Source organism: Heterocephalus glaber, unplaced genomic scaffold, assembly GCF_053883595.1.
Source record: "Heterocephalus glaber isolate CG9 unplaced genomic scaffold, H.glaber_assembly_v1.0 deba00001555, whole genome shotgun sequence".
In the NCBI taxonomy this organism is placed as follows: Eukaryota; Metazoa; Chordata; class Mammalia; order Rodentia; family Bathyergidae; genus Heterocephalus; species Heterocephalus glaber.
Window position 1 is genome coordinate 6,978,150 of NW_028258346.1, and position 15,526 is coordinate 6,993,675.

General features: G+C 36.3%; 1 protein-coding gene and 1 long non-coding RNA gene across 3 annotated transcripts in view; one reads left to right on the top strand and one right to left on the bottom strand.

The window, feature by feature from the left end:
• Spag1 (sperm associated antigen 1) overlaps positions 1-15,526 on the top strand; it is a 61,115-nt gene that overhangs the window by 13,230 nt on the left and 32,359 nt on the right. Inside the window, exons 5-10 of the mRNA XM_087190679.1 lie at positions 528-595; positions 1,807-1,916; positions 2,670-2,775; positions 4,016-4,146; positions 5,650-5,756; positions 13,020-13,179. Coding sequence (XP_087046805.1) covers positions 528-595; positions 1,807-1,916; positions 2,670-2,775; positions 4,016-4,146; positions 5,650-5,756; positions 13,020-13,179 — 682 coding nt within the window. The remainder of the gene's footprint in view (positions 1-527; positions 596-1,806; positions 1,917-2,669; positions 2,776-4,015; positions 4,147-5,649; positions 5,757-13,019; positions 13,180-15,526) is intronic.
• Positions 1-15,526, bottom strand: part of LOC147824082 (uncharacterized) — a 35,464-nt gene that overhangs the window by 10,081 nt on the left and 9,857 nt on the right. Inside the window, exon 3 of one of the 2 annotated variants that reach the window (XR_015442849.1) lies at positions 3,313-3,467. This is a non-coding gene — a long non-coding RNA (uncharacterized LOC147824082). Of the gene's footprint in view, positions 1-3,312; positions 4,132-15,526 lie in introns of both variants that reach the window. The other variant, XR_015442848.1, reaches the window with a different exon arrangement.

Sequence of the window (15,526 nt, forward strand, 5' to 3'; positions counted from 1 at the left end):
TCATAATTTAGTGCCCCAAGACACTGGGGGAGGAGGACAAGGAGAAGTAAAAAGAATTAAGATGAGTTACGTACATGTACCAACTCCGCACGTGGAATGTAATCATTATATAATGCAAACATGTACTAATAAAAATTAAAAATTAATTTAAAAGTATCCACATGTTTTCAAATTTTATATATATACAAATATGTATGTATATAAAAGCCTACAGATTGTTCCCAGAATTAACTACAAATTTAAAATACTTTCTCTTACGTTCTATATATTATTATGATACTGAAGTTTTTATAACCTCAAGGTTACCTGTTTTTTTGACTCATTCCATTTGTGTATCTCTTTTTTTTTTTTGGTACCGGGGATTGAACTTGGGTCCCTCCGCTTGTGAGGCAGGCGGTAGAACCACTGAGCTAAATCCCCAGCCCCCATTTGTGTATCTTAATTTAGTATTTTATTTGCAATGCATGTATAGTAAACCCTGCTAATCTTAGTTAAATGTCTCATAAAATATGATTTTATTCTTTCAGGAAAAATATTCCTCTAAAAATAAATCAGCTAAAAAGAAAATTCCCAGGGATTATGCAGAGTGGGATAAGTATGTTTTACATTTCTTTATATAAAATTTATCATTGAAAAATTCTTCAGCATTATATACTATAATAACTTTAAAAATGCTTATTATAAACTTGAACATATCCAAGTATCAAACTATTTTAGTAGAATACTGAAAGTATTTAGCTTAAGCACTTTTGATCTCTTTTTTTTGTTTTTTTGGTATCAGGGATAGAACTTGGGACCTTGCTCTTGAGAGGCAGGAGTGGTGCCACTGAGCTAAATCTCCAGCCCAATCTCTTTTTTTATTAAATAAAAACTACTGGATCATTTTGTTTATAAACCAATCAAAGATAAGTATTGCTGGGGCCGGGGATTTAGCTCAGTGGTGCTGTGGCCTGCCTTGAAAGCGCAACGTCCCGAGTTTGATCCCTGATACCAAAAAAAAAAGAGAGAGACCAATAGGTTTTTTTCTTTTTTATTACCAAGGATCGAACTTGGGACACTGCGCTTGTGAGACAGGCGACAGCACCACTGAGCTAAATCCCTGGTCCAAACTATTGCTCTCTTTGTACTCATCCAAATTTTACTTAAAAAGTATAAATATTTTACGTGGAGAGAAATTGGTCACAATTTTAATGACAGAGTTCTGAACAGGTTAGATCTGTTTAATATTAAAAGCTTTGCTTGGGCTGGGGATTTAGCTCAGTGGTTCCGTCGCCTGCTTTGAAAGCGCAAGGTCCTGAGTTTGATCCCTGGTATCAAAAAAAAAAAAAAAAAAAAAAAAAGCTTTGCTTAATAGTATTTTTTCTTAAGAAAGAATGCATATGACTTGAAAAACAAACCCATTATGCATGCTTTAAGCATGTGTTCAAAGGCACAGTACAGGTTGAGCCTTTCTAATCCAAATATCTGAAATGGTCTAAAATGTGAAACTTACTTTTTAGCACTGACATGACACCACAAGTAGAAAATTCTCTTTCATGAAACTTTCCTTCATATACAAATTTTTTTTCAGATATTGCATTAAATTTGATCAGGCTATGTGTATAGGTTGTATATAAAACATAAATGAATTCTGTGTTTTGATTTGGGTCCCATCCACAAGTTATCTCATTGTGTATATGCAAATGCTACAAAATTTAATTTGCTGGTCCTAAGTGTTTCAGATTAAGGGTACTCACAGTGTAATTCAAATATATTTTCTTGCTTATATTGTATCTTTTTTCAGTTTTTGTTTTTTTTCCATTTAAGATTTGATGTGGAAAAGGAATGTTCAAAAATTGATGAAGATTATAAAGAAAAGACTATAGTAGACAACAAGTCACATTTATCTAAAATTGAGACAAGAATAGATATAGCAGGTAATAGGAGAAAATAATAATTTAGTAGTTTTTAAATTTTCTAATGATAATAACAACTGTCAATCCACAAAACATTATCTTTGGGTGTTGCATATTTCTATTAAAAGTTTATGGATTTTCTCATAACAAGCCTAACAAGTTCATTTGTATCTTTCAACTACTTAATTTTGTGTGGATAAGTTTTATGTCGATAATAACTACATTTACTAAGATGTGAAAATATAAGCCCGTTTTTCTTACTGTAATTCACTTGTTTTTATTACTTTCCTTAATCCTCTTTCCTATAAATTATATATCTTTCTTTCTCCTTCACAAAAAAGATGATGAAATCCATAGGGGACAACAAAGTTAATTGTAAAAGAAATCTAAATTCTTAAAAATTCTGAATGATTTTTTTGAAAAATCCCTAAACTTAGGAAAGCTTTTTATTTCAAGCTTTGTTTAATGTATGATTTTCTACTTGTGTTAAAGATAAGCATCCTGGGGGCTGGGGCTGTAGCTCAGTGGTTGAGCATTTGCTTACCATGCCCAAGGCTTTGAGTTCCATCCCTGGCATTGAAAACCAATTTTAAAAACACCCTTGAATTTAAATGTCTATTACATTATATGTTCACATGTAACAGATAATTTTCAGTCTTTTTGTTTGTTTGTTTTTTGTACCGGGGATCGAACTCGGGACCTTGTGTTTGCAAGGCAGGCGGCAGGACCACTGAGCTAAATCCTCAGCCCTGTAATAGATAATTTTATCTCTAGGTCTCACTGAGAAGGAAAAGGGTTTTCTTGCTACTCGTGAAAAAGAAAAAGGAAATGAAGCTTTCAACTCAGGAGATTATGAAGAGGCTGTAATGTATTATACTAGGTGAGCAGATTTTTGTTTTTTAAACTTGCCATTAAAAATGATAACATTTTAATTATTGGAAAAAGTATAAATAAGCTAAATAATCTATGTCAGAATCACTTGAGGTTCTGTACTTGTCATTTTTCATAAATTCACTATATTTGTCTTTTCAGTATTTTTTCAAATCTCTTAAGTTTTCACCCTACTCCTGCCTCTGACAGAAGACCAAATTTTCCTCTTTTAGAGAGAACAGAAACCATCTGAAAGGAACTTTACAGAAAATCTACACAGCATAAAAGTTATGAATTTGGGTTCTGGAGTTAGACTGCTTGGACCTAATCCACCACAGAGCCTTTGTACATCCCGAGGCCTCTGTCTAAAATGCTCTTCTCATGATCCACTGAATTCTTTCTAACCGTCCCTCCCTCCTTCAATCTCTTCCTTCTCTCCTTCCTTTCTTTTCTACTTCCTTTCTTCCTTTTTGATCAAACTCAGGCCCTTGGACATGCCAGGCAAGTGCTTTACCAATGAGCCACACCCCAGCCCCTCCTAACTTACCTGTTAGAATTTGTCTGTGCCTTACTTCTTTGGGGAAATCTTCCTTGACCCCTCAGGAAACCTTGTTAAGTAAGTTAAATCTCCATCTACCCCTGACACTGCTGACCCATCGGCTCAGAGGTTCTTGTAGCAGTCTCACTTCTCCTTTGTAGCACCTGTCAAAATACAATGTAAATTTGTGCTTTGATACTAACTAGACTGTGTGCTCTGTAAGAGCAGAGCCTACTTACCCACTACGCTATCCTCAATTCCCAGCAAAGTACCCGGTTCATAGCAGATGTTCCATAAACACTTGTATATGAACTTTGGAAGTTCTTAGTCTATGAAAAGTAGATGAAATTCCTAAAATACTGTTACAAACTGTGCTTATAGAATCACTAATGCTTCCTTAGAATTAAATAATTAAATCATCTTTAATGATCTTTAATGACCATGTTGATTACTTTTCCAGTTGTACCTTCTATTCCTCTCCAGATTTGGTAAATTCAATGTGCCAGTGCCTGATCTTTCCTATATCTGGGTATTCATTATTTCACAGCATTCCAAGTCAATTTTTAAGCCATCTCCAGCTAGACATTAAATTCTTTTTTTTATTAATTATTTTGCACTAATATACAGGCTATGATTGTTTGTTTACAACTTTGTTTCTCTACATTCTTAGGTTTATTCAGGCCTGCTTCTTGCCAATGTGTTTCTTTTCTAGGAGCATATCTGTGCTTCCCACTGTAGCTGCTTATAACAATCGAGCTCAAGCAGAAATCAAATTGCAGAACTGGAATAATGCTTTTCAGGATTGTGAAAAGGTCTTGAAGTTAGAACCTGGAAACATAAAGGGTAAAATAGTCATTGAATACTTTTATATTTATAGCAGAATTCATTAAAGACCATTTGTAGATCATATATTTACATTAAACATATTTGAGGTAAAGTCAGATTTCTATATGTGAATCATCACCTTCATGCATTTACTTTTCTTTTTTATCTTTTTGTTTTCTCATACCAGCAATCAAACTCAGAACCTTGTGCTTGCCAGGCAGGTGCAGTGCCACTGAGCTAAATCCCCGGCCCATGCATTTACTTTTAATTTTGAATTTCACTTGGAATTTAAATCCCTGATTATTCATACTAAGGTAGCTAATAATCCACAAAGATTGAATAAGATGTTAGTATTAGGGGAAGCAGATTGAATGTACACAGGAATTTTCTGTGCTATCTTTGCAACCTCCTGTAATTATCAAATTATTTCAAAATTTTAAAAGTTACCTCCCCCCCAAAAATGATAATTCTTATATCACGGATATTTCTTTGTGGAAGTTCCTTTTGGAAATTTGAGTAGCAATGGCAGTAGCTAAAGTATACTTAAGGCACAATGCTACTATATTAATTATATTTATGACAAAATTATTTATCCTTTAGGTTTTCATGGCTCATCCTAAGACTAAAATCACACTGGTTAAATTTATGAATATGTTTTAAAATAGCATATTAAAATATGTCAGATATAAACTTCTCACTTCTCAAAATTACTGAGCCTAATTTTTTGTCAACATATTGATTTATTGCACAAAATTCTCTCATTACATAATGATTAGCGATGGGACTAAGAAGGCACTCATTGTCATTGTTAAATAATCATAGAATTTTATACATCAGAGCCTTCCCAAAAATCTGATGCAAATTACCAGTGTGCTCAGTTTCAGAACCGTAGCTGACTTAATCATTGGGATCCTCCCAGTTCCCTGTTCTAAGTAACTCCTTCTAGTCTTTTTTTTTTCCCCCAGTACCAAGGATCTAACTCAGGACCTTGCACTTGTGAGGCAGGCGCGATGCCACTGAGCTAAATCCCCAGCCCTCCTTCTAGGATTTTTAGAGATGGCTAACTAGATTTTACTAACGTGCCATATTCTGAGCTAGAGGCTGGTCAGTAATATATGAAATTTCTAAGTTTTCAGAAAGCCATGAAACTTTCATCAGTAGTGCAGATGATAAGAAGGAAAACATTATTGTTTTGGCAAAAAGCTTCCTGATGATGCGGCACAGTATGGTGCCTGTAAAGAGGAAAGGGACAGAGTCTCTCTGGCCTTGGGGGAGCCAGCCAGGGTTAGGTTTAGGGTTAGAACCAGAGGTTATTAGAGGACACAGTTGCCCAAGGCAGCCTATTCTGCTTACCAGAAGATCATTTCCAGGATGTTCAACAATATGAAAATGGGTGTATTGAAGCTTTGAACAATTACATCTTAAAGTGTCCTGTGATACTTATATTTTTACACTTGCAAAATGTTATAACCATAAACCCATATATTAAAACATATAATTTTTATTTTGGCAAACTTTCAGCTCTTCTGCGCCGTGCCACTACTTATAAACATCAAAACAAGCTCCAGGAGGCCATAGAAGATTTGAGGAAAGTACTAGAGGTTGAGCCTGATCATGATTTGGCCAAGGTAAGTATAGAAAGTGACTTCTTGCCTAATTCTATAATTTGCTGTTTCTGAATTTGTATTAAAATGACATCAACCTTGCTGAATAAATTACATTGAGCATTAGGTCACAGCTTTAAAAGGTAGTACATCCCAGACAAAGACGCAGAGGACACCAGACCACCAGACCAAGGTACTGAGTCCCGCTGCTCCCATCCCAGAGGTAGGGGCTTCTGCACCACCGTCCCACTGCTCCTGGTCCAGAGGAAAGGGTTTCCCGGTCACCATCCCTCCCGCTGCTCCCAGCCCAGAGGAAAGGGCTTTTGGGCCACCTTCTGTCCTGCTGCTCCTGGCCCAGAGGAAGGGGCTTCCCAGCCACCATCCCTCCTGCCACTCCCAGCCCATAGGAAAGGTCTTTTGGGTCACCATCACTACTGCTGCTCCCGGCCCCTCTCCCACCTCTCCCAGCTCAGAGGAGGTAATCCATGCAGGCACTAACAGACCCCCGCCCCAGTCAAAATGAGAAAACATGTAAATAAGTCTCAAAACCAGACTTTCAGATCACCTACAGCAACCCCAAAGGGAAATGAGATGGAACACTCTGATACTCAACCACCTGGACCCACTGAACTGGCAACAAAAGGGGATCTGGAAAAAATGAAATTAGAAAGAATTTCTCAGATAACAGGAGGAATTGTGACCCTAGTGCAAGACATGATTAATAAATCTAGAGAGGAGCTCAGGAACATGATGGAATCCCAACATAAGAAACAAATGGAATCCATAAAACAGATGCAAATAGATTTCCAGGACATAAAAAACTCCATTGAAAGTCTACACAGCAGAATGAGCCAATGTGAGGACAGAATTTCAGATATAGAAGATAAGATTGCAATTAGTGACCAGGAAAAGAAAAATTGCTTCAAAATTATAAAGGAACATGAGAAATCAACCCAGCAGCTGCTAGATGATGCAAAGAAGAATAACATAAGACTGATTGGGCTCAATGAAGAAACAGGAGAGAGTGGAGATGACATAAAAAATCTCTTCACAGAAATAATGGCAGAAAACTTTCCAAGCATGGGAAAGGAGCTTGACATACAGATAAGTGAGGCATATAGGACTCCCAATAGCCTTGATCAAAAAAAATCTACACATAGGCATATAATTGTTAAGATTCCAGAAACACAACAGAAAAACAAAGTTCTCCAAGCAGTGAGAGAAAAGAAACAAATCACATACAAAGGAAAGCCCATCAGAATCACAGCAGACTTCTCAACACAAACCATCAAGGCAAGAAGAGCTTGGAGTGACATATTCCAAGCCCTAAAAGAAAACAACCTCCAACCCAGATTGATGTACCCTGCAAAACTATCTTTCAAAATGGATGGAGAAATAAGATACTTTCATGACAAAGAGCACCTTAGGAACTTCCAAACCAGCACTCCAAAGAATTTTACACAGTATCCTAGGAACAGACATTGAGGATCACAATCCCAGGAAGCAAAGCAGAATGAACCCGTCTGGCATGACAAGAAATTAAATGTAAAGGGGGAGAACCCAACAAAAAGAAAAAGTCATGCCAATGACAAGTCAATACATTTCAGTTAGAACCATCAGTGTTAATGGTCTCAATTCACCAATCAAAAGAAATAGACTCGCAGAATGGGTCAAGAAGCAAAATCCAACAATATGTTGCATACAAGAAACACACTTAATTCAAAAGGAAACTCATAGACTGAAAGTTAAAGGGTGGAAAACAGTACTGCATGCGACAGGAACCCGAAAAAAAGCAGGAGTAGCTATCCTCTTGGCAGATCAAGTAGATTTCAAACCAACACTGATTAAGAGAGATGAAGAAGGACACTACATTCTTGTAAAGGGAAAAATCGAAGAGGAAGAGATAACAATCATAAATATCTATGCACCAAACACTAGTGTGTCCAACTATATAAAACAACTACTAACGGACATGAAAAGTCATATATGCACTAATACAATTGTAGTGGGGGACCTCAACACCCCACTGTCACAAATAGATAGATCAACTAGACTAAAAATAAGTAATGAAATACTAGAACTCAATCGAACTCTTGAACAAATGAGCTTAACAGATGTTTGTAGAGTCTTCCACCCCACAAAATCAGAATACACATTCTTCTCAGCTGCACATGGGTCATTCTCCAAAATAGACCACATACTCACACATAGAACATGTTTAAGTAAGTGCAAAGGAATTGAAGTTATCCCCTGTATATTATCAGACCATAGTGCGATGAAATTGGAGATCCATAGCAAAAGAAACTCAAAAAATTTCATAAACACGTGGAAATTGAACAACACACTTCTGAATAACCAATGGGTCACAGAGGAAATTAAAGAAGAAATCAGACAGCTCCTTCAATTAAATGACAATGACAATACAACATATCGGAATCTATGGGACACAATGAAAGCAGTCTTATGAGGGAAATTCATAGCAGTGAATACACATATTAGGAAAACAGATCGAGCCCAATTAAACAACCTCATGCTGAACCTCAAGCTTCTAGAAAAAGAAGAGCAGGACAACCCCAAAGCTCATACAAGGGAGGAAATTATAAAGATCAGAGCAGAAATCAATGCAATGGAGACTAAGAGAATGATACAAAAAATCAATGAAGCCAAGAGTTGGTTCTTCGAAAGAATCAACAAAATTGACAAACCTTTGGCCAACCTTGTCAGAAAAAGGAAAGAAAAGGCCCAAATCCATGCAATTAGGAATGAAAAGGGTGAAATTACAACAGACCCAGCAGAAATCCAGAGAATCATCAATACCTGTTTCCAGAACCTATATGCCAATAAGATGGACAACACAGAAGAAATGGACAGATTCCTAGATACATATGAATTACCAAAGTTGAACGAAGAAGACCTAAAAATTCTGAACAACCCAATATCAACCAATGCAATTGAAAATGCAATTAAAAACTTATCAACTAAGAAAAGCCCAGGCCCTGATGGCTTCACTGCTGAATTCTACAAGACATTTAGAGAGGAACTGCTGCCACTACTGTTTAAACTCTTCAATGAAATTGAAAGGGAAGCAATACTCCTGATTTCATTCCTGGAAGCAAGCATCACCTTGATCCCCAAAGCAGAGAAAGACCCAACCACAAAGGAGAACTATAGGCCAACCTCACTAATGAACATAGATGCAAAAATCCTTAATAAGATAATGGCAAACAGAATGCAGAAGATCATCAAGAAGATCATAGACCCTGATCAAATGGGATTCATCCCAGGGATGCAGGGATGGTTCAATATACCAAAATCAATCAATGTAATACTCTATATCAATAGAGCCAAGGACAAAAACCATACGATTATCTCCATAGATGCAGAAAAAGCATTTGACAAAATCCAACATGCATTTATGATAAAAACCCTACAAAAAATTGGAATAGATGGTCTCTACCTCAAAGCCATCTATGAAAAACCAACAGCCAATATCATACTAAATGGTCAAAACTGAAATCCTTCACACTCAAATCAGGAACAAGACAAGGATGTCCACTATCACCACTCTTGTTCAATATAGTTCTGGAAAAATTAGCCATGGCAATTAGACAAGAGGAGGAAATAAAAGGAATAAAGATAGGAAATGAAGAAGTCAAACTGTCATTATTTGCAGATGACATGATACTCTATATAGAAGACCCCAAGAACTCCACCAAAAGTCTTCTAGACTTAATAACCAAATTCAGTCAAGTAGCTGGTTACAAGGTCAACACACAAAAATCAATAGCTTTCCTCTACACCAATGACAGACTCATTGAGAGAGAAATAGGGCAAATAATTCCTTTCACAATAGCATCCAAAAAACTGAAATACCTAGGAATCATCCTAACAAAAGAAATCAAAGACCTCTTCTCTGAAAACTATGGCACTCTGAAAAGAGAGATTGAAGATGATATCAGAAAATGGACAGACATCCCCTGCTCCTGGGTAGGGAGGATTAATATAGTGAAAATGGCCATACTTCCAAAACTGCTATATAGATTTAATCCAATTCCAATTGAGATCCCAGCAGCATACTTCATAGACCTTGAGAAAACAATCCAAAAATTCATTTGGAACAAGAAGAGACCCAGAATAGCAAAAGCAATTCTAGGTAACAGAGACATGGCAGGGGGCATCACAATCCCCAACCTGCAACTATAGTACAAAGCTACTGTGATAAAAACAGCATGGTACTGGCAAAGAAACAGACCTGAGGACCAGTGGAACAGATTAGAAGATGCAGAAACAACGCCGGACACACTCAGTCATCTCATCTTTGATAAAGGACCCAAACACCCTCACTGGAGGAAAGATAGCCTCTTTAATAAATGGTGCTAGAAAAATTGGGCTTTAACTTGCCAAAGATTAAAACTAGACCTGTATCTTACCATGCACTAAACTAAAATCAAAATGGATTAAAGATCTAAATATTAAAATAGAAACTCTGAACCAGTTGGAACAGAGGTTAGGTAGAACCCTTGAAGACATCGGTGTAGGAAAAGGTTTTATGAACAAAACCTCAGTTGCCCATGAACTAGCACAAACAATCAACAAGTGGGATCTCTTCTTACTAAAAGGCTTCAGCACAGCAAGAGAAACCACCATCAGTGTGAAGAGACAACTCACAGTGTGGGAAAAAATCTTCACCTGCTCTTCCTCAGACAAAGGTCTACTATCTCGAATCTATAAAGAACTTAAAAAGATCAGACCTCCCAAATTTAAAGACCCAATCTGAAAATGGGCATCTGAAATGAACAGCCATTTCTCAGACAAAGAAGTAGAAATAGCAAATAAATACATGAAAAAATGTTCAACATCACTGGTCATTCGAGAGATGCAAATGAAAACAACGCTGAGATTCCACCTCACTCCAGAAAGAATGGCTGCTATCATGAAATCAACCAATAACAAATGCTGGCGGGGCTGTGGGGAAAGAGGAACCCTGCTCCACTGCTGGTGGGAGTGTAGACTGGTGCAACCACTGTAGAAATCAGTATGGAGATACCTCAAAGAACTAGGACTGGAAGTCCCATTTGACCCCACTATTCCACTGCTGGGGATCTTCCCCAAAGAATTAAAAGAATCATACCACAGTGATATATGTGCGCCCATGTTCATAGCAGCACAGTTTGTAATAGCTAAAACTTGGAAACAGCCCAAATTCCCATCAACTGGAGACTGGATAAAGAAAATGTGTTGTTTTTTTTTATAAAATGGAGTACTACTCAGCCATAAAAAATGAGAAATTAGAGACTTTTATAGCTAAGTGGATGCACATTGAGGCAATACTCTTAAGTGAAATAAATAGGACACAGATGTGTAAATACCGAATAGTTTCTCTGGTGTGAGAAACTGAAAGTGTAAATAAGGACTAAATGTATAATAGGTAATGTGAAATAGGAAGAAAAGGGGCAAAGGGGAAGGAAGTGGGAGGGCTAGGGGAAAGGATAGAAGAGAATGGGATTAATATGAGAAAATGGAAAAATAGGAAAAAAATCTTTGTAAATAGGGAGGGCTGGAGGGGTTGAAGGGAGGGCTGGGCAAGGGTGAAAAATAAGAACCAAGGGAGACTATGTAAAGGTGCAAATTTCCAATGATGAATGTCATTATATTGTATACCTAAAATGTACCATTGATTAGAATGAATAATCGATAATGCAAAATAAGAAGAAAAGGTCCAAAGGGGTAGGGGTAGTGGGAGGGGCAGGGGAAAGGAAAGAAGGGAAAGGAAAAATGCTGAGAAATGGAAAAAATGGAAATAAAGTCTTTGTAAATAGGGAAGGGTGGGGGGTGTGAAGGGAGGGCTAGGAATGGGGAAGAAATAAGAACCAAGATGCATTATATAAAGGTACAATTCCCAATGAGAAATGTAATTGTGTTGTATACCTACAATGTACCAATAAAAGGATTTAATTTAAAAAAAAAGTAGTACATCCCAGACACCTGAGAATTTAACACAGACTTGAAGTAGAAGAAAGCAACTCTTAAAAAAAAAATTGTGCAAAAGCATAAACCTATCCCTGAGTGTCAAATATTTAATTTTTCTCTTTCTTACAGTGTTCTAGGCAATGCTTTTCCCTGAGCTAATCTCAATTTATTATGCAGAGTAGAAGTTTCCTAGGTAGGAGTAGGGGTGAGCTGCATGGCCCAAGAAGAGTGTCTTTCTGTTGGTAGCATGGTAACATAGTATTGAGGATAGCCTGCACTCCCTGACAGAGTGGACTAACTCAGATGCAATTACAGGGCTCTGTATCAAGACTGAAAAGCAGAGGTAAGTGTCAGGGACTGGGAAGGGTCTGGGATTTTACTCTACTTGCAAATTAGCAAGGTGATTTAGCAGAGGACCCAAGATCTGTTGGGTCACACATAAAGGACTTTTTATTCCTGACATATCCAGCAGATGAGCTTCACATTTCTGTCAGTTCCCCTGGCTCCCAGGGCTGGCACAGAGTGGCCCCCAAATGGATGCCGCACACTCAGTGGCCTTGTATGATGGCTGAGGAATCTCACATTTAGGAAATCATCTTTTATGGTGGGCTGTAAACAAACTGCCCAGTCTCTGCCCCAAGGGGAAATAGCATCTTTATTATACTGAAGAGCAAACAAATGTGCTCTGTCTTCTCTAGGTAAATGCCATTTCTGTTTTCCAAGGCTATCATTCTTGGTAAGACATCCTTAAGGTCTATCTAGAACAAAGGCAGTTTAGTGCCTTTGCTTGCAGAATGGTCAGAAAGTGGGAGAAAGAGATGGAGAACTTCCCTCCAACAGGCTGTCCCTAAGTTTCCACACATGCCTATCAGGTTACCTGCTGTACCTACTGCATACTGTTTGTATTTACTTTATACATAGTTATATTTATTGTCAGTGGAACAATGTTATAAAAGAAAATTTTGAAACTAGGAAAGCCATTTTTAATTTTATGACCTTACATAATTTCACGTTTACATATTAACTTTCAGGCCTTATCCAAATGCATCTTTTTCTTAACCAAGTTAAAAATTAACTTAAAAATGAGCCATATACCATTAATGTAAAACCTAAAATATACTTATTACTCTAAAGTTTTTTTTTATATAGTGGGTGTGTATAATTATGATCAAATAAAGGAATGAAGTTGTCTTAAAAAAAACTAGACCTCCATAAAAAGTCTTATCTTTGTATTTAATATCTTCATATATTCTTACCTGGAGGAATGGTTTTTTTTAATTAAAGAAAAACATTTTCATTTATATGATTATGTTGCAGAAAACCTTGTCAGAGGTTGAAAGAAATCTGAAAAATTATGAACCCACATCTAAGCCCCAAACCAAAGGGAAGAGGATGGTTATTGAGGAAGTAGAGAACTCGGAAGATGAAAATGGAAAGAGAAGTGGAACTAAACATGAAGATGGGAGTGGAGATAAGAGTAAAGTATCTTTTCTATTTTGGTTATACAAAAACCTACCTGTTTATACAATGAGCTGGCTCTCTTTTTCTGTTTGCACAGAAATTCTTAGCCTACCAACCTTTTTCTAACTTAATCTTGTAAATCTACAAGCAAGTTGAGCTCACCTTTTTCTTAGCACAGTTTAATTCAATCTGCCAAACTCATGGTCTCTTCTTAATCTAGCTTCTTCCCTTCAGTGCTCACTTTAGTTCCTGATGATCACCTTGTCATGTAAATAGCTGTGTGTATGTGACACCAACCATTTGCAAATTATTTTTAAATCTCCCTCTTGGGTGATTTGTCTATATCCACTTGGTTGTTACAGATGTGCTATGTTCAAAAGGGGTCTCAGGGTGGCCCTGTTTAGATACCTAAAATGAAGACATTGTTGGGTTCTATGTGTTTCACTTCAAATATTTTTTAAAATTAATTAATTAATTTATATTTTTTGTGAGTGTATAGTTCAGCCTGTTATTGAACTCACTATGCTGCCCAGGCTGGTTTTGAACTCATGGTGATCCTCCTGCCTCAGCCTCCTGAGTGTTGGAATTACAGGCGTGTGCCACCATGCCCAGAAAATGTTTTTAAATATGCAAAAGAAATAAATGTAATTTCATTTCAAAGTAATTTTTAAAAAAGAATCTAGACTAGGTAAAGTTTTATCTTCTTAAGGTAAAACAGTGAAAGTTATGTCAGCTATGAGGGGAAAGATTTGCATATATGCTTGAAGAGGGCCATAAAACCTTTCCTCCTTTCATGAGGACACCTGAGCAACTGAAGGGAAAATATTAATTATGAAAATCATTCACAAGTAAAAAAAATCAACTTGGATTGGGGATGTTGCTCAATGTACAAAGCCCTGGGTTTGATTCTCAGAACCAGGAAAAAATAAAAACAAGTAAAAATTAACTTGTAAGTAGTTTTACTGAATTTTAAAATTTGAGATTTAGCAAATGTTCAGATCACTGAACTTAAAAAAAATTAAGAACAGTAATTTTTTTTTTTTGGTCCCAGGGATCGAACTTAGGACCTTGCGCTTTTGATGCAGGTGCAGTGCCACTGAGCTAAATCCCCCACCCCAAGAACAGTAATTTTTACTTGTTTGCTCACCATTCAGCCAGATTTTAAATAAATTCTGGCAGCAAAGGTTCTTCTCAGGGTTTATATTTAATATAATTGTCTTACAGTTAAAGGAAATAATTTAAAATCTTATCTGGAACAAAATGAAATATAAATCACACTAATTGTTATTGTTTTTTAATTAAAGGTTTATGTAGAGTAAAAAATGAACTTTTTGAGGAATGCAGTTCTAACTCATGTATAATTTCACGTAACACCACTAAAATCAGGACAGAACAATTCCATCACTCCAAAAAACTCCCTTTTACTGCCAGACTCCTTTCCCCAGTTCTTATTTCAGTAGTCTTACCTTTTCTAGACTGTTATATAGATGAAAGCAGAGAACATGTAACATTTTGAGACTAGCTTTTTTCACTGAACACGTCACTGAGAGCCATTCATGTATCAGTGGTTCATTCCTTTTTATTGCTAGGTAGTGTTCCATTATATGGCTGTACTCAAATTTGTTTTTCTACTTGTTCAAGGTTATTCAGTTGTTTCCAGTATTTGATAATTATGAATATAGCTGCTATAAATGTTCATGGACAAGTTTTTATGTGAATATAGGCTTTCATTTTTCCTATAGTAAATACCTAAGAGCAGGATTACTGAATCATATGACAAGTATGTGTTTAATTTCTTTTTTTTTATGTGTTTAATTTCATCAGAAATTGACCGACTGTTTTCCAGAGTAGCTGCATCATTTTGCATTGCCATTAGCAACTTATGAGAGTTCTAGTCTCTTCACATCCTTGCTAGCGTTTGATATTATTATGGTTTTTCTTTTTTATTCATCCTATTAGATGCATAGTGATTTCTGCTTATGACCTTATATATAATTTTAAAATCAATTTCTTAAAGGTATATTTTATTTTTCATGGTCTGCATTCTCCTGTTTCTCTTAATATTCAGTTATATTTCTTTATCATATAGAATCACATAATAATGCCATATATTTGATAACTACTTTGCCACAAGTCTTTGTCATATTACTAAAATTTTGTATATATCACTATAATATATAGCAGAATAGAATGAGTAGGATGGCAAATATAAAGCTGTAAAAATCAATTTCTATAGATATAAAAATACTCATGCTTGGAGTTTGATTGGATTTGCATTGAATTTATAGATTGGCTTTGGGGAGAAATGGCATAATGATATGGAATTTCCTAATCCACAAACATGGTATGTCTCTCTATTTGTA